Raw genomic sequence first — 25,903 nt, forward strand, 5'->3', positions numbered from 1 at the left:
CAAACGATATTACAAATCATCACAGTTTCTCTTTGTGGCAAGGGTCTGAGAACTTTCCCAAGAGAGCTCAGCATTTGATGGCAGTACTGTCTATAGTCCCAGGCAAGAGAGGTCTTAGGTTTTTGAGAGTCCACAGGATGAAGAGTTGGTGGACCTACATGATATGCCCACCTGGATCTTGCACTACCCCTTCTAGAACATGTTCCGGTTACAAAGGATGCCCAGATATTGTGCTCAGATGGCTTCAAGGCTTCTTCAGGGAATTGCACTGGTTTTGCCTGATATCTGTTGTCTTAAAAGGTTAACCTCTGGACTAACGTATGCACTCCTAGGCATGAGTGATGACCAGCGGATGGCTATTTTTGTGAGTAGAGGGTGTGTAGCTTTTGGATATGCAGGCTGGGGTGCTCACACATCTATAAGCAAAGTCTTTGTGGTTTAGGACAGATCTGGGCGTGGGAAGAGAAGGTGAGAGTCCAAGGACTAGGGAGTGGCTCTGCCCACACTGCTGTGTTCTAGCACAGAAGTCCGAAGAGTCTGAGAATTTAAATTTGAACCTGGACTTCCAGGTCTTTATGGTTACATATTTATTGATGTAGAAGAGAACATACTTTATTTCATAGTGTTTAGCTTAGTGTATAATCGACCTCTATTTATACTCTTGTGCTGACCCCACAAATGATAGACAGGTGTGCTTGATGAGAAACTTCAATGAAGATCAGATCAGATGAGGAATTAGAAAAGTTCTGGAAACCTGGATGCTCTTAAGAAATCACACCTATTAATCCTTCTCCATTAACCTACTCCCAAAAGTTTCTGAATGTAGTTCAAGAATTGGGATATCTGGCGAGGACAGGGAGCCTGGATTCCCTTTACCCAATGGCAAGAATACAAAGCCTTTCTCTGCCAGCCTCTCTCCTGCCCCCAACCCTCTCATGTCCTCCAAGTCACAAGTGTCCTGCAGCTGCTGGGTTAGAGATGGGTGCAGTGCTGGGCGCTCTTGGCTCTGCTGGATGATGGACAAGTCCAATGACTTAACCATCCTGCTCATGGGATTCTCCTGAAACAGGCTCTTTCTTGCTCTGCTCTTTCTTTTCCAGAAAGTTGCATCCTTGGCTAAATGGACTTCCTTACTGGTGGCCTGTAGACCCCACAGCTCTCTCTTCACCTGTGCAGGGTCTGTGCTCCACTGTAGATCTGCTTTGGGCAAAGAATGTGTGCAACAGGTTGCCTCTGGGTTCGAATCCAGAGTTTGTGATGGTGTTTGCATTGTGGATATCCCCTGCTGTGTTTCCTCTTTATGGCAAAGGGCACATGGACCAGAAGAAGTGGGCAGCTTTGTGTCCCTGGTGGGAGGAACAGGATCTTCCTCTGAGCCTGGCCCAAACCCAAGGTCTTGTTGGAAGACCAGTTTATCTCCTCTCACTCTGTCCATCACTTCCCATACCACTTGGTCCAAACTGTTCTTTTTTGTGATATTATGGGGTGCTGATAGCCGATCTCGGGGACATGTATACAGGCACATCTTGGAGATGGCTTTCCGGAGGCGGTCTCTGGGTGAGAGAGGTTCAGGTTGTGGAGCCAGAATCTTGATGGATGGCACATCAGGGTTGCAGTTCCAGAACATGTGGGATGGTGTGAACTTTTGGACAGGTGTCTTAGACACATAGGAGTAGAGACAGAAGAAGGCATCAGCAGTGACGGCCAGTGTTTGCACCTGCTTAAACCTGCCTGGGCACAAGGGTTAAAGATGGTGAATCTGGGGGTCATCAGTAAATTATCCCTTGTATATCTTCCTTCAATAGCCTTCCCAAGGCTCAAAATTCAGAAAGAAGATGCCATATTTCCCAGCAGTGTTTCTCCCATTTAGATTTCTCACACCCAGGATCCCCCTTCTTCACTTTCTTGACTTCTTGATTTCACCATCCTGAATAGATGATTTCCTTCAGCCCAAAAATTAATTCTGTATGGGATGAGGAGCTTTTCTGCATCCTGATTTAACATATCCTTTCTGATGTCAGTATATTCTAAACAATGGCTTCTAGTACTGTTTGCTTTAGATGACAAACATGACAAAAAAGGACAAAATCAACATCATTTTCTTAGTAACAAAACTTTAGGGTTCTAGAAGGCTTCTGGACAGCGACAAATTTGAAGAATGGCAATTACTAGCCAGTGGACTAGGGTACAGAAATTTAGATGGACTATATCATTTTTTTAAAAGTAAACGCTACACCCAATGTGGGGCTCCTATTCATGGACTATACCATTTTATTAGACCTTGCTTCACAAAGTGTGGTCCCTGGTCCAGAAGCATGGGCACTGCTTAGGAACCCGTTATAAATGTAGAACCTCAGACTGTATCTCAAGCATTTTAATAATCTCCTTTGGTAATTCATGCGCATATCCGTGTTTGAAAAGCACTGTGATAAACCATACGTCTATTACAGTGTAAAACTTCCAAAAGGCAAGAATCATGTTCCTCTTCTCTAGTCTGTTCTTCCAGAATTTAACATCTAATTATGTACTTGGCACTTAAAATAAATTCAATAAATTATCCTCTAATTTTAGTGTGCATAAGAATCATCTAAGGTTGTGAAAATACTCCAACTCAAAATCATTGTTGCAGCAGGTCGAACTCAGGAATGTAATTTTACCAAGATTATTTCAAGTTGAATCTGATGCAAAGACTCTGAAACAACACTGTCAGAAACACAGTCATGTTGAGGATGTCACAGAATATAATTTGAAACATAATCTAACATATAGAGTCAAATAGAGGGGCACCTGGGTGGCTCAGCTGGTTAAGCGTCTGACTCTTGATTTTGGATCAGGTCATGATTTCATGGTTTGTGAGACTGAGTTCCATGCCAGGCTCCTTTCTGACAGAACAGAGCCTGCTTGGGATTCTCTCTCTCTCTCTCTCTCTCTCTCTCTCTCTGCCCCATCCCTGCTTGTGCTTGCTGTATCTCTCTCTCTCTCTCTCTCTCTCTCAAAATAAATAAATAAACATTAAAAAAAAGAATCAAATAGAGTCTTTTATCCCTCATCCAGCTAGAGAAGTCCTCTCATATCTTTCCTTAGTATGGAATCGGGACAATTTAAATAATTGTTTCCCTGGATGTGGTCTAAGGATTACACATAAGAATCCTGTGTGCTTGTTTGAAATAAATACTCCTGAGCCTCTCCCTCTGTGGAAAAAAAAAAAAGCCTATGAATATGAATGTTTTATAAAGTCTCTGGACAATCTAACATATTTAACTTTGAGAACAATTGCCCTAAAGGGAAGTGATTTTAATACAGTGGCTATAAATGAGGAACGTTCTATTGTTCCAACTGATGAGAACAATTGCCCTAAAGGGAAGTGATTTTAATCCAGTGGCTATAAATGAGGAACATTCTATCATTCCAACTGAGAAATAAAAATGGGGATAAGAGGTAAAAACATTGTTCTCATTTGATTCAGCTAAAGGAGAGAAGGCCTAAGAAAGTAATAGTGATATGAAGTGTCTTCAAGACTATTTCTTTAAGGGGGAGAGGCATACATCAAAATTCTCCACATTGAAAACAGCAGGAAGGAAACAGACACAAGAAGCAAAGGGTCGGTGAAACTGACCAAGAGGAAGTAGCATCTAGAGCCACTGTTGTGAATGGCGGCGAAGTAGAGTGGGCCTATGGTAACACTCACTGGCCAGCATGAGGCAAGGGTCCTCCGTCTCAACCCTCCGCACCTGGGCCTTCAGGAAGAGTTGGAAATCAATGCCTTTGGCCTGAGAAGGGGTAGTGAAAAATCGGGCAGGAATCCGAGAACTGTCCTTGTGGTCCTCTTGGCCAAAGCCCAGACTGAAGAGGATGTCTTCTGCATCTTCTTGCACCTTGTCCAGAATCTCAGAGATGCTGAAAGGAGGGAGGTTCGGTAAATAGGGGCAACTCTGAGTTTCAAGGTCATCCAGAGTATCTAATAAAAGACTTACATATCTTCCTGATCCTTTCTCTAGCTTCCATTTTGACTTTGAGAAAAGCTTTCCCTTCCGTGAACCTACATTTTTGGTCTGAACATGGGAATTACAATCCAGCCCTGGTTTAAAAATCCAATTAGACTCTATCGTAGTACTTTAAACATCACAGATGAATGAAAATTTGCTATGAGAGGGATATAAAAAATTGAAAACATCATAGATTTAAAGAAATCTTATGGTTATGGGTTATTAATCAGTCAGTTCCCACCTGCACATACTATGATTTCGCTGGCTTTTGCCAAATGCTTTGTGGCTTGCTACTCAACTTACCCTGATGGTTGTGTGGGACAACGAGGCACTGAGTGTGTAAGAAACACAAAACTCATTTTATTCTTACCCTGAGGTAAAAATTAACCAATGTTCAAAACCTGATTTTGTAGCACTAGTTTTTTCAGGACAGAAACCCTGCATTACAGAAGATCAAGCTCTCTCTGTCTCTCTCAGTGTGGCACTAACATGTCTCTACATCCAAAGCTGTGTACCACCAAGCTGGTGCCACTAGAGCTCAATAACTATGCATCCCACATGAATAAGTCATGGGGATGAAAAGTACAGGATAGGGGATATAGTCGGTAATACTGTAACAACATTGTTATGGTGACAGATGGTTACCACACTTATCCTATCTTATACAGTGTAATGTGTAGAAGTGTTGAATCACTATGTTACACACATGAAACTAATATAATATTGTATGTCAAGCATATTTCAGTAAAAAAGTACAGATATCTGAGTCTCCAGAGATTCTGACTCAACTGAAGAGGGATGTGGCCAGGGTAGAGGCTTAGTGAGGACAAATCACTAAAGATAGGCACATGGCTAATAAATCTGAGAACTGGGTCTCAAGTTCAAACCTTGACACCAAATTCCAAACACTTGTTATCACACTGCTTTGTTTTTCATAACTTTCCACCTTAAAGTTGTTTGTGTTTGTGTTTTGTTCACCCTACTTGACTGGAGCTCCTGGGGGTAAGCACTTTGCTTCACTTTTTCAAATTTCACATAGTCATTGCCCCATCTGCATAAGGGGATACAAAATTGCCTGAGTGAATCAATATTTAATTGCTTCATTCAATCAACAAATCAATCAATCAATGCATTTACCGTAAACAATTGCTGTAAGTCTAGGAACTGTGGTGATACCCATACTACACCTCCTGGGGTACAAGTTCACCTCTGTTTGACACAGCATTCCAGCTCTGAGCCATGGATTCCTCTGCACTGCCCCCTGCCCATTGTTCTTGAAGCAAATGTGGACATACTTTTCAAGTACGTGACTGCATAAAATGTCCAGTAAGGTATCCAAGAAAAAATGGGCAAGGGTTCTTGGTTCCATTCTCTTCTGCCTCTCCTCTTCCCCACTCCTACAACCCTGCCAAACCTGGTATCTACCTTGAACTAGTCTTGTTGGTCCCACTGGTCATGCTGCTGGAAGCCAAACTGCAGCCAAGATCCAGTAGCTGGAAGGGCCGGGCTGTCTCCAGGAGACTCCTGCAGGGATAAGAGCTGATGTCACATGACTCTTGTCAGCAGTCTACATCCTGGTTCCAAGACGTGCTCTGCTGGGCATATTTACCCCCCTGCTGTGTATCTTCTACCGTCTACTGCACAAACTCAGTCTAGGGCCTCATTCCTGGTTGGAAAATCTCACTCTCTATGGTGACCCTTTAGCTCTTTGTGTTTGATCTCTTTGACTCTGACACCTACCATAGTTCAGTAGCTCCTGACAGAGACATTATTCAGTCTGGGTGACCCTAGCACTTACCTGGAGAAGACTTTGCCGTGGGCGGCCAGCAGTGTGGCTGGGCAAGGAACAAAAACGCAAAAAGAAAGTTAGAAGGGAAAATGAAAATCACCTATGCTGCCTCTCTGAACTTAAAACTCAGCCCCCTCCATTCCTCTCTGCCACTACTACAGGCTTGCTGAACCCCATGAACTCTGCTCTTCATGGGAGTATCTAAAGATCATCAAACATAGACCTGGAAGGGAGGCAGACATGGCAGAGAACAAGTGGCCCTAAGCCTCTGAACTTATAAAAACGATGACTGGTGTCTAGGCCAGAGTTTCTCTGTCCTGAGGAGGGTAACATCATTCAGCCTTCTAGGCTAGTGTTCCTGCCCCACAGTGTGAGCCTCTACAGGTCCCGGGAGACACCGGTACATTGCAATACCTCCCTCCTTTATTTAAACCGTCATCTTCTTGCAGGCAATCTCTCTCTTATATCCAGTATTTAGTCTGCTTTACGCTTCCTATACAGATTCAGTGATGTCTGGGCAGCCAATGTTACGGTGATTTTATACGTAATCTTCCCAGGAGCCAAATGAAAGCCCTCATGATGGACTGGTAGGCATCATGTGAGGTTGGTGAGGAAGTATGTCTGGACACATGATGCTTTATGAGTTTTACCTTACATCGTAACGAGACGGCTTTTTTCCTACAGATAAGACCCCAGTGAATGGGTTTCTTTTTTCCACAGTTCTCCCTTTGCATTCTACCCTTTCATTTCTTAAGTATCTAATGTATAACCTCTTCTTTGATTCCAACATCAGAGAGCTGTGCCACTTACCCTCTGCTCCTAGGGTCAAATCATCTTCAAAGCTGGTTCCATGGCTGAGGCACCCTGTGGAATAGGGCAAAGGTCACAGAAAACAAGCTTACACACACACACGCACACACACACACACACATTTATATACACGAACATCTATAAACACATAATCACATCAGACACCACATGTTTGCAAAACTCCCCCCAGCTATACATACACTATTTCAGAAATCACATTTATATTTTGATTTAGAAAGACTGAAACAATCACCTGTAATTAGGCTGTCTCCTATATCACATAGTCATGTACACGATCCTCTGTCAGGTAGTGAGCACATGGAGGTGTGTACTCACACTCACACACGTAAACACACACATCTTATAAAGCTCTTTTCCTGTAACGGTGGTTGGTAGCTGAACAACAACTAACAGAAGATAATCTTTGAGTACTAGTCAGCCTGGCAGCTGAGCCAATGCTTACTCTATCTTTTGGGCCTCGTAGACTGCCTTGTGACTACTAATAGGTGTTTTATAGACAGTTAAAAGGCAGTCAGCATTCTTATATGTGCATATGTGTGTGCATGTATATATACTCTCTCTCTCTCTCACATACACACACACACACACACACACACACACACACAGCCATATCACTGTCCAGATAGAAGAATAATAGAAGAAAGAAGAGAGCCTATACTCACCACTGTAGCCTGACTGTCCTGTTTCCTCAAAAAACCCTTCTTCAGAGTACCTGAGGAGCACAAATGAGGGTTGAAGTCACTACATTTTTCCAAGGTGCTTTTCCTCAAATAAATCTCGCAAGTTCACATAATTTTCCAATGTGAACCAGCAGTACGTAACTGCCTTTATGTCGAAGAAAGCTAAGACAGAGTGGCTATTTGACAAATTCGTAGAAGTCGTCAGGGGAAGTGGGGCTAGGATGCACTGTATTTTAGATTGGGCTGCTATTGTACTGACCACTCCGTCCAAAGTCAGCTCAGAAAGCGACAAGTCTGCAGTTGCTAGGTAAAACAGGAAAGAAAAAACAGAGAAACAAAACCAGAGAAATACATTTATAGTAGCAGTGCTTAGGGGTGCCATAATTTCCACATGACAGATACAAGTGTTGATAGTTTTCGACTTGTAAGAAGAGGTCAACTTGACTCCCCACACCCTCTTCCTTCTCTCTGAGCCATGATCATATCTTTCAGGAAGCAGCAGAAACTGTTTTGGTTAGAGATTCTGATTTTACATTTTGAGGTATGATCTTATCAAATATTTACCATCTCCACAAGAGGAACAGACAGAAATCAGCATACTTGCTAGTGAGAAACAACTCAGTTTTACCAACCAGGAAGAATTCGGTGTCTGAAACAGGTGATTGCATTCCTGCTTCCTGGCTGCTGTTCTGTTCTCGGATATTACATAAGAGGATGTGGATACTTAGATATGTCCGCTTCCAAGGACTAATATGTTGTGAGTTTTACAGCGTTCATTTTCCTGAAAGTTTTTAAATGGGAAGTTGCACATGATGCTTTGAGTCTAACCTCAGTATGTAATCACTCAGTGAAATGTTTAATTACTCATTAATGGTAATGAGTTTACTAACTGAACACCCACAGATCAAGTTGTGTTTAAGTTTTGCAAAATAAATCACTGCATATATAGACATCTTTTATTGGCACCTTCATTTCAATAGTGAAAAATCAGTCATGTTTTCCAAAATCTGTATTTTTACGTCTTCATGAAAAAAAAAAACTGCACATCAAGGTACATTATAAAATAATGTAACATACAAGCTAATTAAGGATGGTTAACTCTCATATGATTTCACTCATACGTGAAATTTAAGAAACAAAACAGATGAACATAAGGGAAGGGAAGGAAAAATAAGATAGAAGTCAAACTGTAAGAGACTCTTAAATACAGAGAACAAACTGAGGGTTGCTGGAAGGCTAGTGGGGGGCGGGATGGGCTAAATGGGTGGTGGGCATTAAGGACGGGACTTGTTGGGATGAGCACTGGGTATTATTTGTAAGTGATGAACCACTAAATTCTACTCCTGAAACCTACACCACATGATATGTTAACTAACTTGAATTAAAATTAAAAAAAAAAAAAAAGAATGGGTAACTCTATAAATGTGCTTCTCTTCCTAACAGATGACACAAAAATATATTTTAATATTATGAACATATATGTTAGTATATACACTATTAAAAATATCAGTATAAATTTATATTTACTATTACTACTAAAGAACCACAACATACAAAGTCAACTATTAGAATAGTGAGGTTGACTATTGCATTTAATGCTTGTGATGTAGCTACATGTAATGCAAGTATCAAAGCCCTCCAGAACTGGGAGACACCAAATCTTTATTGTAAAATGGACAAATCGTATGATAAATTAATGCTTCACAACGACAAAAAAGAATGAACATTTAACAGGAGACCTACCCTCAACAAACTTCGAAGCACACAATACTGCATTGTTAACAATACTGCACTGTTAATATAGGCACTATGTTGTGTAGAGCTCTAAGACTCACTCATCTAGTGTAACTGAAACTTATACCTGTTGAGCTGTACTACAGTCATATTAAAAAGAAAAATTCAATTGATATGTATGCTATACTTCAATAAAATTTACTTTAAAAAATACCGCAGGTAAAATTTCTGGGGTGTCCAAGCAAAACTCAGTGCTATTCACTAAATACGAGGTTTTGTTGGGTGTTCAGCCTACATGTCTCTTCTCTGGTTGTGCCCTGGCAGGCGTGTTCATATTCTCTATATGAGGACCAGCCCAGGATGAGCTTTGGGACAGTAGGCTGTGTGTAGGTGGAATCTACTACAGAAGTATGGACATGAGTCTGGATCTACTGATTGACCTGAAGATGACTGAAAACTTCATGGCCATCACCCAAGTACCAGGCCTTTCACGTATTAATGCTTAGGACATAAAACCCATGACTAGGAACTAGATCCGTAGCTGCTCCTCTCTGTCTTCCACTGAAAGATCCCTTTGCATCATCTCAAGTCTGAAATAGGAGAGCCAAGGTACTGCTTGTCTTGTATAGCGAGTTCCTAAGCAAAATTAGGAGGGAGGATAGGACTGTGAAAAGAAGGATGTGACTCTTTTTAGCTTCTTCCAGCAATTTCCATAGATCTTGCCTGTGAGATTTAAGCTCAAGTCCACACAGATGATTTCTGGGCTCCCAACCCTACCTCTCATGATGCACAAGCAACACGCTCATATCCTAGAAACCCCCCTGGGAGCTTTAAGAGGAGAAAGAAAAAGGAGAGGCACAGTTTGTGAAGATATACATGATCTAGACCTGCAGCAGAATGGTCTGCCATTGGATTCAATACACTGAGAGACACTGACACTAAATTACCCAGGAAGTTGGCAGGTTTTCTTGGAGAGCCTGTCCGAAAACAAAACCGTGTTGCTATCGGAGAATGTTTATTTGGCACTGGAAAGAAAATGGAAACCATAGAGCCTTGAAATAAAATTTGAGAAGTGCGTCCAAGCACCTGTCAACAGAGTGGACAGGTATCCGGTGAATGTGGGCTCTTCGTTCATCTTGTCTCGTCTGTGGTCTTGGCAGCCTAAGAATTGAACACTGTGGTGACTCAGAAAGTCATATCTGGAATGCATTTTCCCTATCTTCTTCAATGTCTATTACCAAAGTCAAGTGTTCTCTTGCTACCGTCAATCATCATCAACCTTTAATTTTTCTAATTATCTCATATAACTAAAAAGTATTACATTTGTATTAGGGAGGATTCAAAAATAGACATAATTGGAAATATTTTATAAACCTAATAATTCCCCCTTCAGAGACAAATGTAGTTTTTTTTAAAGTTTATTTATTTATATTGAGGGAGAGAGAGAGAGAGAGAGAGAGAGAGAGAGAACCCCAAGCAGGCTCTGCACTCTTGGCACAGAGCCCAGTGTGGGGCTTGAACTCATAAACCGTGAGATCATGAGCTGAATCGAAATCAAGAGTTGAATGCTTAACTGACTGAGTCACCTAGGCACCCTGACAAATGTGTATTAAGAGACTTTCCTGTGGGCTTTTTAAAGTTTCACTATTAAATTTTTTTCAACACATCAAAAGGTAAAGAAAAAATGACAGATAGCCTTGCACTTGCCACCCTACTTTCACACCTGTAAGCATTCTGTCATATTTGTTCCTGAACTCTCTTAATAAAAATAAAAATATAATATTAAAAATATAACTACAGCCTCATTTTACTCCCATTCCTTCCCAGAGGTGGCCACTATCCTCGAGTTGGCATGTATCCCTTCTGCACATACTTTTCTGAGAAATAAAGAGATTTAGACAGACAGATGCTAAGTATATAGGCAGGTCTATTTTGTGAAATTTTCAAGTAGCACAAAGCCACTCCTTTATAAACCTCACCGCTCACGTATTATTACAGAGCATAAAGCATTTGTGCATATACTGTATCATTTAAATCTCACAAGAAACGTTGAAACTTTATTATTCTAGGTCTCTACTTTCTAGGCAAGGAGTCTGAAATAGAAGGAGTGTTGACTGTTTTCTTACAGGTGGTTCCACAGATAGTTAGCACAACTTTTGGCTCAAATCCTGGAGCCTTTTTACTCACCAGACTATTTTTTCAGCCCATGTTTTGTTTAGGGTTTATTTTTGTAAAATATGGGGGGGGGGGAAACGTAATTTCTGGAGTTTACAATCTTGTGTTTCTGTGAACTTATTCTTTTCAGCTGGAAGGTAGTATGTTTTGAGTCAAGGAGCATATTTTTAAACTACTTGGCCCCCTCGGAGGACATTTAGACGATCAGACATTATCAGCAAATATGCTGTCAACAATTATTGATGAATTTAAATTGACTCAAGAATAGTTCATGATAGAAAGACCAGGAGCTGACTGGTTCTCCAGTAGGTACCAGGTGAGGCGTTCTAAATCCTAGGACAGTTGTGATGCACCAAAAAGTGCCAGCACTCCTATTACCACCACCCCTTCAACTTTCTGAACTTTGAGGACCCTTTACTGACTTTGAAGTCAATGAATTGTCAACCGGATTAGGACAAGAAGGACAATATGTTTTGTAAACCACGAAAACACAAAATAAATCCCTCCTGGCATTACCTTCCGGGGCAGAATTGAAATAAATAACCTTAGATGATTCATTTCCTAGCAAATAAGCAAGGATGGGTTTATTGGTATGTTAACAGGTCCCCAGACTTTATAGATTGAAGGCCATATAAAGTTTGAAACATTCCTGAAGGGGAACTAAGGAGCTGCATTCTCAGCATCATCACACAGAGGATCAGGATTAAGTAGGGCATAGAAGCTTTCCCTCTGGGTAGACTGAGCCTACTTAATAATAGGGTTAGGGTCAGGGTTAGGGTTAGGGTTAGGGTTAGGTACTGATGAGGTGTGGGGTCTCGTATTTTACTGTTTCTGAGGAGAGAGATACTGTATTTTGCCCTGAAGTACCTTGTCCAGTTCTGGTTTCAATGACTGGGGTTAACCCACAGCCTATCTTCCTGCGTTCTGTAGTAGAAATTAACACAGTGATGAATTCCTATGATGATAAGAACAATGAGGTTTCTGAGAAATATCATACGATTTCACTCCTATGTGGAATTTAGGAAACAAAACAGATGAACTTAGGGGAAGGGAAGGAAAAATAAGATAAATAGAGCGGGAGTCAAACCATATGAGATTCTTAAATACAGAGAACAAACTGAGGGTTGCTGGAGGGCTGGTGGGTGGGGGTATGGGCTAGATGGGTGATGGGCATTAAGGAGGGCATTTGTTGAGATGAGCACTGGGTGTGATATGTAAGTGATGAGTCACTGGGTTCTACTCCAGAAACCAATACTGCACTGCATGCGAACTAACTTGATTTTAAATAATTAAAAAAAAAAAAAAAGGACAATTGGGTTTCTAACTCCTGTTTTGTTATACAGTGTCAGACTTCAGTCTGAAGAAGAAGCAATGGAGGAGGGATCTGAAAAGCCCGGACAGTGCCCATAACTGCAGATGTCCATCATTCTGGATTCTAGACCTCATCCAGTCTGGATTTCCAGGCCTCCGCTGCTAACTTAGTCTCAGCCCAGAGCTGTGCTTCATTCATGGCCCACTCCCCACATTCACCCCAAACCCTTGCAATCCATACTCCCACCCCCACCATTTCTACCTCACATCTAACCATGAATCCCAGTCAAACCCAGTTCCCTCTCTCTGAGCTCCCAAGAGTCAGGGCCTGTTCGCAGATTTAGCCATCCACCCCACTCACTGCCACCGCCCGTCTGGCACTTACCCGCAGTCCTGTAGCCAGTCTTCAATCTTACTGATCGGATTCCCTGGAAATAGCAGAGAGCAGATCGCCGTGAGAGCTAAAGGAGGCCAGGCTTCCTCCCTGCAACTCAGCCTGTTCTGCAAGTTTGTCCTTATGTAAGCCGTACCATGACCCCTTTCCCCCCACAAAGCTTTTCTGTAAGAGATGAGAGAATTCTCCCATGTATAAAAATAGTGGGTGTTTCTTCTCTCTCTGCTTCCCGCCCCCTTCTGCCTGGATTGTGGAAAATGCCCAGGATGGCAGGCCCACGGCTCCCTTTTCCTCAAGGTTTGGGAACAGGGGTGGATTCTTCTCTAACAAAATTTAAAAAATAATAATAATAAATAGAAAAAGACAACACAAAATCAGAATTTTGTGCTTACACTTTTGTTTTCTGCCAAATAAGCAAGGATGGATTTATTTATATAAAAGTTTTTTTTTTAACTCTTAGGTCTACAGTCTCATTTGAACCTCTAAGAAGCTGTGAGAGGCACGTAGAAAACGTACTACCACGACTTGAGGTATGACCACTTCAATCAGACAAACACGCCTTTGAGAGGTAAGTGACTAGCCAAAGGTCACACAGCTCCCTAGCAGCGGAGTTGAAGTCAGAGTCCCAGCATCCACTTGAGTGTAACCTTGTTGCACAGACAAAATAAAAATGCCCCAAAGCATTCAAGAGAACCCTGACCTCAGGCCCTTATAGCCCGGGATGATGCGACAATGTGCTTTCTTGTTCCTCATCTTATGCCTATCTCTCTCTCTCTCCCACCATCTAGATCTTGTATCATTTCACTCTTCTTCCTTTAAACTCATTAAACCCATCAAAATGAGCCTCCCTGAAGGCCTAGCCTCACCCAGGAAACCACTGCCCACGCTCTGCAGACCTGTGCCCGTGGGCACATTTTCCCCAGCACCAGGCGATGTGGAAGTCTATTTGTGGTCTAACTGCCTCTTACCTTCCTGGAAAACGTCATCCAGGCTGGAAGGCTCAGGATCTGAGACATCTTGCAGGACAGCTCCGGCCTCCTCTTCCAAGACCTGGGTCTGCCAGTGGCGGCTCTGCCGGAGCCAGGCCCGCCTCTTCTCCCAGGACGTGGGGCTCAGCACAGAGCCCTCCATGGCCCTGGCTCAGACTTCAGGGCCTCCCGCCACGTAATGCTGTTCTTCTGAGAGCTGAAACACAGTGACAGCCCCCTCATCGTCCGTTCAGAAGCCACCCCAGGGTTGCCCCACAACTCCCCAGCTCTGCATCAAGGAGCATGACCTCTGTGCCCATCCAGGAAGAGGGAGGAGATGTCCAGCCCTTCCTCTGTCTTCCAAAAGAAAAAAAAAATGTTCTGAAATATACCAGGGCAAGTCTTTCAAATCAGCAAATCTGGCAATTTTGAACATCTTATGATGTAAAGGACATTGAGAAAGTTCTTCTAACTTAAAAGAACTGCTACTTCTCATGAAAGTTGACATACTATATTAAAAAACAACTTTTGGGAGCATGTAGGTGGCTCAGTCAGTTGAGTGTCTGACTCTTAATTTTGGCTCACGTCATAATCCCAGGGTTGTGGGATCTGTGCTGAGTGAGGAGCTTGGTTAAGATTCTCTCTCTCTCTCTCTCTCTCTCTCTCTCTCTCTCCCTCTGCCCCTCTCCCCTGCTGGAATGCGTGCTCTCTGTGCAAAACAAAACAAAACAAACTTTCTCTAATCCTTAATGATGTTGCCTCTCAGAAGCTTCCATTAAAATTAGAATATCTTTAGGGGTGCCTGGGTGGCTCAGTCGGTTGGGCATCTGACTTTGGCTCAAGTCATGATCTCACGGTTTGTGAGTTCGAGCCCCGCGTCGGGCTCTGTGCTGACAGCTCAGAGCCTGGAGCTTGCTTCACGTTCTGTGTCTCCTCCTGTCTCTGCCCCTCCCCCACTTGCACTCTGTCTCTCTCTGTCTCTCAAAAATAGATAAATGTTAAAAAAATTAGAATATCTTTACATTTGCAATGTATACAGTTCACTTTATTTGATCTTCATAGAGATGCATGAAGAATTTCCAGGTCTGAAAGGTTAAACAACTTTTTCTAAGGTGCCACAGCCAAGATGTCACTCCAACTACAGTCATTCTGAGTTTGTTGTTTGTTTTGTTTCGTTTCCTGTTTTATGTATTAGGGATCCGCATAAGATTTCTCTTGGAAAAGAATTCCCATAATACAAACAACAAGGAGATGTGGCCTTATGCAATTAGCAGTCACAACCTCCAGGATCATTACTTTCTGATTGGTCAACCTGGCTTTCTCCATAGCTATGAGTTAACACCTTGGTGCATCAATGCATTTATATATTTTTTTCTTTTTTCTTTGTTTTTAGTTTTTATTTTAGAGAGGCGGGGGGGGGGCGGGGAGGGAGAGGGAGAGAGAATACTAAGCAGGCTCCACGCTGACGTGGGGCTCAGCCCCACAACTGTTGAGACCATGACCTGAGCCAAAATCGAATCAGAGGCTCAACCGACTGAGCCATCCAGGTGCCCCAATGCATTTATGTTTCATTTAACACTGCCCACTCAACCTCTCTTGTGTTCCTCCCAAAGATGCATTCTGATGGCACTAGCCACTTATTCAAAGAGGAAGAAGGAGGGGAAAAAAATCACTCAGCTGTCCAAATAGAACTTACAAAGCCTTGAGGCTGGTGTACCTAGAGGTACATTCACTGGCTTATACTCTGTCCTGCCTCTTCCCTCCTGCTACTCTCACTCAGCCCGTACAGTGAACGAGTAGAAGTGGGACCAGAGCTCTTCGGGGTCTCATCCGTCTCCTCCCCAGAGCTGCCATCAACAGCTTCATCTTCATCGCTGTGCTTTTAATTGTTAGAGCAAGGGAGGGGTGCCTGGGTGGTTCAGTCCATTGAGTGTCCAACTTTGGCTCAGGTCATGACCTCGTAGTCCGTGAGTTCCAGCCCCACGTCAGTCTCTGTGCTGACAGCTCAGAGCCTGGAGCCTGCTTGGGATTCTGTGTCTCCCTCTCTCTCTGCCCCTTCCCTGCTCGTGCTCCGCCTGTCTCTCTCTCTTTCAAAAAATAAATACACATTAAAAAAATTTTTTTTTAATTGTTGGAGCAAAGGAAAACAACAGAAAAAGAATAAGAAGAATGCCAGTTTCCTTAGACTTCTTATTCTTCAAGGACTTAAAAACAAGATCATTAGGGAGGTATTCAACAATTTAGGCCCTAAAACAGCTATTTTTGGGGCGCCTGGGTGGCGCAGTCGGTTAAGCGTCCGACTTCAGCCAGGTCACGATCTCGCGGTCCGGGAGTTCAAGCCCCACGTCAGGCTCTGGGCTGATGGCTCAGAGCCTGGAGCCTGTTTCCGATTCTGTGTCTCCCTCTCTCTCTGCCCCTCCCCCGTTCATGCTCTGTCTCTCTCTGTCCCCAAAATAAATAAACGTTGAAAAAAAAAAATTAAAAAAAAAAAACAAAAAAAAACCAGCTATTTTTGAGAAGAACATCCGGAACATAAGATGCCTTCCTAGGGCAATGAAATTGTTTTGGATGCCTCTGCTTGCTACAGACAAAACATATCCAGAGACAAAGAATACATAGTTACTGTTGTCTGAGCTAAATTCTTTCACTTCTGTGTCCAGCCCAACAGCAAAAATAACCTCCAAGGAGAGACAGCAGCCGGCGCTTTGAGAAGTTGTTAACCCAGAGCACCCGGCTCTTCATCCACTGTTTGTGCCTTTTAAGGCAAATTAAATGAATAAATTAAGCTTGTGACGCAGAGAAGCCACAAAGAGGCGGTGCAGAAAAAAACTTGTCCTTTAGACAGAGATGCTGTGAGGTGATAAAAAGGAGGATGAAATTGCCACTAGGAAGAACTGAGGAAAAGAGTCTAAAAAGCTTTGACTGGGGTTTATTTACCAAGTTCTTCACCTTCAAAATATTGAATAGGTTGGTGTTAGTTGGTCCAAAGAAGAAAACATCAAAGGCTGACTTGCCTACTGTCTTTAATTCCCAGAGTAAATGGACCTCATCTCAAACACAAGAATTGTTCAGCTCACGAAGGAGAGGTTTTTTTTTGGCGATGAGGGGGATTTAAAAGGAAGGCAGCAGGGCAGGAAAAAAGGAGGGGAGGAAGAAGTGAAGAAAGGAAGAAAGAAAGGAAGGAGGGAAGGAAGGAGGGAGGGAAGGGAAGAGGGAAAGAAAGAATATATGACTCCCACACTTTGCCACTTGCTAGTGGTATGACCTTGGAAATTTCAGTCCATTTCTCTGTTCTCAGTTGCTCAACTGGGACATTATGCTCTAAAATTTGATGCTTCTCATACCGTAAATTTGTGATGTGTCGTTTTACAGTTAAACCCCTATAAGGCCAGCAGAGTGTCCGAATCTCACCAATGGAGATGGTAGATAGACGCCTCTACTTGGGTTTCAACATCTTCTGTGATAGGAATTCTATTCTACATTCCTCCACATCTTGGAAAATATATTACACGCATATAGGCTAAGTTCCTCTTTGCCTCCTGAAAATGCTTATCTCCTTTTAAACCCTACACTTTTCTCATGTTCTTTCCCCTCTCCGTCTTCCTCTTCCTCAGCCTTTGACATACTTCACTTGCAAAGCCCACTCTTAACCAACCTTCTTCATGAAGTCAGACCCGGCTTCTATAGCCTACAATAGTCACCTTCACGGATTTCCTTCCCTGCCCATTTTTTCTTCTTAGTCCTTATCACTAACATAGTTGATATTTTATTCGTTAATCCTATTTATTGTTTGCTCTTCTGACTGGAATATAAACTCCACAAGGACAGAGATTTTGTCTGGGTTGTTCACTGCTGTATCCCTAATGCATAAAACCGAGAGGAATTCATTGTAGTTGCTTAGGAAATACTTATTCTCTAAACGAATGAATGTTCAGTAGGTGACTATTCCCCAAAGGAGCCCATTGCTTTACAGATTCATCATAACCTAAGAGACCTATGTAGGGAGATCAGCTTCCAAAGGGTTAACAATGAACTTATAACTGTGTGCTACTAAGCATGTAACAATGTTTCCATCTTCAAGTTGGGAGAAAAGAGATGAATTTGAGAGTCTAAGACTTGTTTCTGTTCTAGGAGCTCCAATAATTATGAAAAGAAGTTGTAATTTCTTAACTATTCCTTTCTGTTTTATTATTATTATTATTTTTAGTAATCTCTACACCTAATGTGGGTCTCGAACTCCTGACCATGAGATTAAGGATCCCATGCTCTTCCGACTGAGCCAGCCAGGCACCCCTTCTTAACTATTCCTATTTGCTCTTCTGTCCTATGCACAAAGGTTTTACTCAGTGTAAATACCTACGAGAGAAAGCCCATGGAAACAGAATCTGCAATGAATAAGTGTTCCAAAGAAGGGCTTATAAGTAAATGACCATTATGATTATGGCAACAGAAAGGCTAGACAAGTTAAGGTCTCTACCACCCACTGAGAACGACAGCCATTTTTGGAACAATTTGTGCGAGAATGGAATACTTTCTTCACCTGGGGAAGCGACACGGTTTCAAGTCTGAAAGAAAGGATGCGAGCCGTATCTAAACTAATCTCAACCTTGGCAAACTGGTCACGGGCTCAGAGAATTGAGCAATTTTCCCAATCTCTGCCACAGAGACCTGTTCACGGGTGTTATGTGGGAGCGAGAAGCTCAGCGATGTTATGAGGGAGGGAGGGATAGAACTGTCTGGTTAGCGGTTGCAGGGAGGAAGCTGTGCTGCTGAGAGGTAGGAAACTGAGTATTCTTTGTGGGAATCTGGAGGAAGTGGCACATGATATCAGAGAAGCACATCAGCAGTGACAAGTGTTAGAAAGAATTGAAGGATGGATGGGTGCACGCAGAGGTCGAAATGGCACCTTTGAAGGCCTTGGGACCTCATGTAAGAGAGGGAAGGGTGTGGACCTATTTCTTTCAGACAAGTTACACAAACACATACACCCACATGTGCCACAGAGTGTGGTGCAGTGTAAAGAGTGCTGACTGGGAGGAATCGGTAGACGTGGATATTCTTTCAAACTTTTTGTCCGATCCATTGACTTCTGGCAAGCCAATTACATTCTTTCCTTGGGGAGCAGTTTCATCCTCTTGAAAATGAATTGGTGGGATTCGATGTTGTGTACATTTACCTTCGAGACCAATGTATACGAATTTATTTGAGTGGGGTTTCAAATACCTGTATGGCTACTATCTGTAAAAGCAAATGCCTTTGTATCATTTTCCCCGTACGCATTAGGAAATGGCCCAGCGGCCTCTGGTGTTACTTCCCACTTGGCAGATTCCTTTTTAAGGTGGCCCTGGCTTATGAGGTTCCTACACTTCCAACTTTCATTGACCCAGGAAAGCGGTGAGTCTTGAGTCTTTGAACGAGGGAGGCTGAGAAGGAACCCAAATGAGCGTGATTCCATCAGGTGTTACTGGCCTTTTTTCAACTTTTCCACTTCTTTTTCTTTGGCTTATGCTGTGTCATCCACAGCATATTCTATCCAGACAAATTCTGTCTACACTTTGAAGGCTGATTCAAGTCATTGCTTCTCTTACCTGCCTCTAGCAACTGCCACATGTGCCATCACGCCCAGCAAGAGGTACATGGTCACCCATCGGTCGTTATGTGTCACTCCTCATCAACCCTCCCCCAAGCCCCAACTCAGACACAGCATCGTACCTTTGCAACAGGAAGAGCTCAGCAAGTGCTGTACCTGCGGAGACGTGAGAATCAGACTGGCGCTGAGAAACTACCCTCGTTTAGTAGGTGTTACGGGACAGGTGCTCCTGACTTTCCACAAGGTCCCAAATCCTAATGTATATATATTTTTTATACCTTGTAGAGAAGAGGAAAGAGGCTTGGGGCATAGTCATGCTGATCCTTTGTTGATGGAACGTAGGGGCCACATGGGTTTGACCAAAATTTTGTAACACTTGAATTACCAAATTCTTCTATATTTAAAAAATTATTTTTCCAGAGTGTTCCATTCTAAGTTTCCATTCCTTGGTCAGAGGTTCCTTTTGGAATCTGATTGTTATCTTTCTTGATGCTGGTTTATATTACAAAATTGTACTTAATCTAACTTCTATGAGGAAGGAAGTCCTAGCTTGCTGGTACTTTTCCCTGAGGTTCCTACGAACTGCCCGCCCCCTCAACCCAAAAAATTCCACACTACTTCTGTTGCTATTTACCTGAATTACTCCTTAAAAGCCTTATTTCTCCCTTCTGCTCTCATTTCCAGCCCTTTGCCCTTTCCTCTTTTCTCCAGTTCTCTAAAGGTTCACTCCCCAAATATTTCTCCACAACCTGTCCAATGTTCTGGAATCTGACTACAACAAATAGAGTAGGAGGGAATTCTCTTTGTTCTGAGGATGTTATAGTTAAGAGTAGAAATTTCAGCTGATAGGATGGAAATTAGACAAAAGAAGATTCAGGAAATAAGAGCTTTGAAATGAATATCTTCTAATGAAAATCATCAGCAGAAGCAGAAAGTTTAGTATCAGGAGAAAACCTTTGTAGTTCTGTCATTATTACTACACTGAGAACATCATATACCTCAAGTATGTTTTTCTAAGGGATGTAGTCAGATTCGCTACATGGGTAAGTCAAAGTGATAGGTGCTAATAATAACTGGGATGTGTAGAGTACCTTATATTTATCCATAAGATCTTCCTGTAAACACTATCACTTAATCAAGACAATCACCTTTGAGCTAATTACTGTTATGTGAAACTCAGGGAGATATGTGACTTACCCAGGGTCATATATTTAGGATCTTGTAATGCTGAGATTTAAACTCAGGTTGGTCTGACTCTAGTTGTGTGGTCTTTCCATTAATTACAGAACAGGAAAATAACCTAATATCACCACCCAAGTATCAGTGGTACATGTAATTTGGGATAAAAGAAAGGAGAAACTATTTTTGTAAATTATCCATTTCACATGCTATATAAACTCCCTACTTTATAGCCCGGTATAGAAGAGACAGTGTAAACCAAAATAAATTCATCCTTGGCTTTGTGACAGTCTTCGTGAAGGAAGTGTTGCTTCATTTGGTTATTAGCATAGTTTTCCTTCTGAACTCCAACTAGATTATGATGCAGTTTTGCTTTTGTCAGGCTTACAGAGTGTTTTAGCAACAAGGGTCCAACTAGGTTCTAGTTGAGGGGAAAAAGGCTGCCTAGAATTGCACATTACTTTCAGATTGTTGTGCCACTCAGAACATTTAACGATGGTTATAGAGCATCACAGGCCAATCAGAGCCAGTGTGGAGAAACTTGTGGGATAGTTGGGTTGGTTATGGGCGCTCAGTGGCTTGAAGCAATTGATATTTATCATAACTTGGTATGGAACTATTTAAATATTAAAAAAAAATTTAACATTTATTCATTATTGAGAGACAGAGAGAGACAGAGCATGAGCACGGGAGGGGCAGAGAGAGAGGGGAGACACAAAATCCGAAGTAGGCTCCAGGCTCCGAGCTGTCAGCACGGAGCCCAACACGGGGCTCGAACCCACAAGCAAGGAAATCATGACCTGAGCTAAAGTCGGGCACTCAACCAACTGAGCCACCCAGGTGCCCCTATTAAAATTTTTTTTTAAATTTTGTTTTGAGAGAGAGCACAAGTGGGGAAGGGGCGGAGAGAGAAGGGGACAGAATATCTGAAGTGGGCTCTGTGCTGATACCAGCAAGCTTGATGCAGGGCTCGAACTCACCAGCTGTGAAATCATGACCTGAGCCGAAGTGGAATGCTCAACCGACTGAGCCATCCAGGCACCCCGGAACTATTGAAATATTTTAACACTCATTATGGATCTAACATTTTGTACCTGTTAAATATCAGCTGTTTGCAGGTATCTCAGGGGGTATTTTTAAGGGACCAGTAAGGATGGCCAACTTTTGAGAAGGAAAACTGTAGAAAGAGCAAGAGCCTTGGAATCAGAATAAACCTTGTTGGGAATCACAGTTCTATCTCCCTACAGCATATGCAAATGGTAACTTACCTGTCCCCTCTAAACCTAAGTTTCTTCATAAGTAAAACAGGTAACATACAACTAGTTGAGCTCTAGGGAGCTAATATCAGGCGATGTATGTTAAGTCCCTGATGTATAAGGGAGGTGCTTCATAAAGGATAGCAGTTATTATTATTAATCTTCCCTCAGTCTAAACCGTTCACTAAAGTTGGGACATTTCCAGGAATAAGAAGGAAGAAAGAGTGAGCAACATGATACAGTAGTGTGTGTAAAATCCATATGGTGAAAGAGGGGTGTTGCTGTTAAGCAGAGATGAAACATAAACACTAAGTAGGTCCTTCCTTCTTACTTAATGCCCAAAGGGACCAGAGAGACCATTTAATCCCAGTCAGTCATTTTGAAAAAGAGGAGTGGGGAGGGAGGGAGAGAGGGAGAAAGATAGGGAGACGGAAGGAGACCATGAGACAGGGAGAGAGAGAGGCTTATCTGAACTCACATAAAATATGATGGTTATAAGTGGGACTCAAAGTTCCCAAGTTCGGAGCCCCAAGTGTACGCTTTTTCCTTTACATCACACGGCCTTCCTCATGCCACTCTGGTTTCCACTCTGGGGCTCCTCCCAGGGACATGTATCAGACAGACCTCTCTTCTCTTCTGTCTGTATCGTGCCTACACCCAACCAGGGCCTATAGACTGGGACTAAGAGTGAAAACAAGCGTGGGAAGAGAGAAGGAGGAAACAGAGTTTCCATGATGAGGCCCACAAGACCTTCTGCATCTCATTCGCATTTATAGCCAAGATACACACATATCACCCCCATTGCAAAGGCCTGTGGGAAATCCCAGGACAGCCATTTCTCTGTTTGTAGATAGGACAATCTCCACCTCAAACCAGGTTGACTGCACCCCATTCAACACGCCCCCAACCTGCCCTATGCTCTCACATTCCTTCACAGATAGGAAATACATTCCTGATTTCTAGTTCTCTTCCATACCACCGTAGTTGGGAAGATCTTCAGAGCAACATTACCCTGAGTATAGCCTTTGAGCGTTCGGAGACGTCTATGGTCTAAAGCAGCAGTTCAATCTATTTCAGGGAAAAGGGGGGATGTTGTTTGACAATTCCAAGAAAAATTCCAATTAATCAATATAACTATTTTACCCTCCTCTTTCACCACCTTTCTCCCCCAAATAATTTCAGCTGAATAAATACTGAAAGAAGACAACCAGAGACCACTTTCTCTCTCCTTCCCTTTCTTCCCTACGTCCACTTCCACAGTGTGAATGAGTTCCATGGAAGGCTTGTCAAGTACCACAGGAAACATTAAAGTTATACATTTGAATTTTTTTTTTAACGTTTATTTATTTTTGAGACAGAGAGACAGAGCATGAACGGGGGAGGGGCAGAGAGAGAGGGAGATACAGAATCGGAAACAGGCTCCAGGCTCTGAGCCATCAGCCCAGAGCCCGACGCGGGGCTCGAACTCACGGACCGCGAGATCGTGACCTGGCTGAAGTCGGACGCTTAACCGACTGTGCCACCCAGGCGCCCCTAAAGTTATACATTTGGAAAAGAGTCATTCGGTGCTCTCAGTGTTGGGAGATACTAATTTTTTTTTCACCTGGATGGGCTCTAAAGCTAGCAGGACTAAGAAACATCTGTTCATCTGTCCTGGTTTGTAGATAGCTCAGTCTAGAGACAGAAGTGAGGGCGAGCAGCGTTCTTGGCACGTCTTTGATTCTTCATCCCTGTTTCCATGGTAATGCAGCTCTTTCCCTCATGGGCTCATTTTTATTCTCCCCTCTTATTTTTCACATATCTACACCCTCTCTTCTCAAAATCTGTGTTTAAGCAATTCTGTGTTAGGCTTGGGTGTGGGCAGGGCACAAAGCACAGTGGGTACCAGAATACCCACTTCGATTTTGCCCTGCAGGTGGAAAACAGTTGTCAATTATCAAGTGGCAATAAATGTCTGATCTTTTCTCCTTACTGTAGCCTAGAGTGGGCCCATGAGTCATGATCTAAGCTGAGACCAAACCTCCTCTCCATTCTCCATTAGAATGCGAGTCATAAACCCTGAGCTAAAAATGACTGTTCTGATTCCTGTGGCCACTATGTAATGTTTAATCCCAAGGCTCCATCCCCCTTTCAGGGGCCGGGGAATTCTGATGAAAGGTTATTAAGATGGCTTTAAACTCCCTGGGGTGTCCATGAATAAGAAATCATTTGTTAGATCTCTTTCTATCCCTCTTGTTACACCTTCTGCTTGTTAACCCCGATAGTATTCTAGTAGAGAGAGAGAGAGAGAGAGAGAGAATAAACCTGGCCTACCTTCCTCCTAATAATGCATCCTGTTACAAGACAATCATGCCAGATCTTTCGCTCCAATCACTCAAGCCTAACAACCCTTAAGTCTGTAAGCTTGGACACACAAGTTGAAAGCCTCCAACCTCCAACCTCCAACCTCCTATCCTCGGCCTCCCACATTACTGTCTAAAAAGTCCCCTTGCCTAGACAGGCAGTCATTTGTGATAGAAAGAGTCACCAGTACTCATAAATCCTCATGATCTTATCAAACCATTTCTGTGGGGCTCTTTTCTCTCGTCCTTGTTCCGTGTTGGGGACCCGTCTCTTCTCCACCCACTGGAAAGTGCAGGAGCACAGTGGGGGCCTGGGAAAACCCCAGTGCAAGGATCTTTCCACTCCTCTACCTTCCCCCAAACTCATGTAGGGAGTGACATGCTCAGCCTGGCTGCCTATAAGATGAAGGGTGCTGGAGGATCACAGACCACCCCCCATCCCAGATGAGGTAAGTCATGGAGCACAGACCCCCCATCCCAGATGAGGTACATCATTAAGTGGTCAACATATCCACAGATCCATCTCTGAGATGGACAGTCTGGAAAACAACCCTCACAGGTGGTTATCTTTCTAGAACCTTCCCATTGAATTGGCCTGGCATTGTCCGATGGTGTGAATTCTCCCTCGTATCTAATCCCCATATATCTTGCTACAGTTTATCTCTTCACCAGCTTTCTTCTGCAGCTTCTGAGGAAAGTAGTCACATCTGCAAAAGCAACATTGATTTCAGCTAGAGAGTCCCACTTGTTCACCGTTATGGGAGCTGGAATGGAACCTACAGGGAAGTTGAGAAACTCTTCCCCTTGAGAACCTTTCAAAGTTAGGATCAGATTGGAATTACAGCACAAGGGAGTACAGCAAGACACAGAGAGGGACTTCCCAGGTGAGAAAGGTAAAAACATTCTTAATTATTACTTCAGGCCATCAGAAGAACCCATGTTTTGTGACCCGACACAGAGTACCTTTCTGGGAATAGGAGGAAGGAAAAAAAAAAAAAAGGACCGTTTTGTTCCGCGAGGTAGTGATGAATTTTTTAAGGTTGAAGTTGAGAATGTGGGAAATTTGCTCCTGACTTTTCCCTTTTCTTGGCAACGTGATTTCTCTCCTACCTGCTTCCTATCTCCCAGCACCATCCCAAATCAGTATCATCTTAAAATTGAGGTGGAAATTATACTCACCTGTCTGCTGGTAGAGAGCAGCGTGTGAGGCGAAGCGGTTGTCAAAGCCCGGCCAAGCCCTTCCCAGGTATGGGGACCTGAGTGAGGACAGTGACAAAGTATCATATTGCATGTTGTACCTTTCTCTCTGTCCTCATGAAATTGCTGTTGCCAGCTCAGAAAGGGGAAGCGGAAATGAGAAAACACACACACACACACACACACACACACACAGTCCCCGCCTCCTACCCCAGCCACATCCTTTGCTCTAGCTCTGGAGACTGAAGAACAAAAGATCTGAAGTCACTGAGCTCACCACTAAGGAGCCCTTCCTGTCTGAGTGCTGCCTTGCTCCTTCCAAAACAAGAGATCTTTTCCTGTTAAGGGAAAGGCGCAGCCTCTTTAATAACATGTGCATGGGAGTCTTCCTACCGCGTAACTGGAATCTCATGACTGTGATAAAGCTTGCTGTCCCCAGGAGGAGGAGTGTCTGAAAGTTCATTCATACGT

At 43.0% G+C, this 25,903-nt stretch overlaps 1 protein-coding gene across 1 annotated transcript; it reads right to left on the reverse strand.

The window, feature by feature from the left end:
* On the reverse strand, positions 1 to 25,561 carry TESPA1 (thymocyte expressed, positive selection associated 1). The gene is made up of 9 exons (XM_047867735.1): positions 25,415 to 25,561; positions 13,869 to 14,085; positions 12,892 to 12,934; positions 7,269 to 7,318; positions 6,586 to 6,639; positions 5,785 to 5,821; positions 5,412 to 5,510; positions 3,689 to 3,897; positions 1 to 1,731 (listed from the first exon to the last, which is right to left on the reverse strand). The coding sequence occupies exons 2-9, from the start codon at positions 14,029 to 14,031 to the stop codon at positions 782 to 784; spliced, it is 1,605 nt and encodes a 534-aa protein (XP_047723691.1). The 5' UTR covers positions 14,032 to 14,085; positions 25,415 to 25,561; the 3' UTR covers positions 1 to 781.
* Between the last annotated feature and the right edge of the window lie 342 nt (positions 25,562 to 25,903).

Source organism: Prionailurus viverrinus, chromosome B4 (assembly GCF_022837055.1).
Source record: "Prionailurus viverrinus isolate Anna chromosome B4, UM_Priviv_1.0, whole genome shotgun sequence".
NCBI classification, from domain to species: Eukaryota; Metazoa; Chordata; class Mammalia; order Carnivora; family Felidae; genus Prionailurus; species Prionailurus viverrinus.

Coding starts and splice junctions, on each gene's coding strand:
- TESPA1 (XM_047867735.1), bottom strand. CDS start 14,031: ATGGAGGGCTCTGTGCTGAGCCCCACGTCCTGGGAGAAGAGGCGGGCC. Junction 5,511..5,784: donor CACGGCAAAGTCTTCTCCAG/GTAAGTGCTAGG, acceptor TTATCCCTGCAG/GAGTCTCCTGGAGACAGCCC. Junction 1,732..3,688: donor CCCTTGCCTCATGCTGGCCA/GTGAGTGTTACC, acceptor CCTTGTGCCCAG/GCAGGTTTAAGCAGGTGCAA.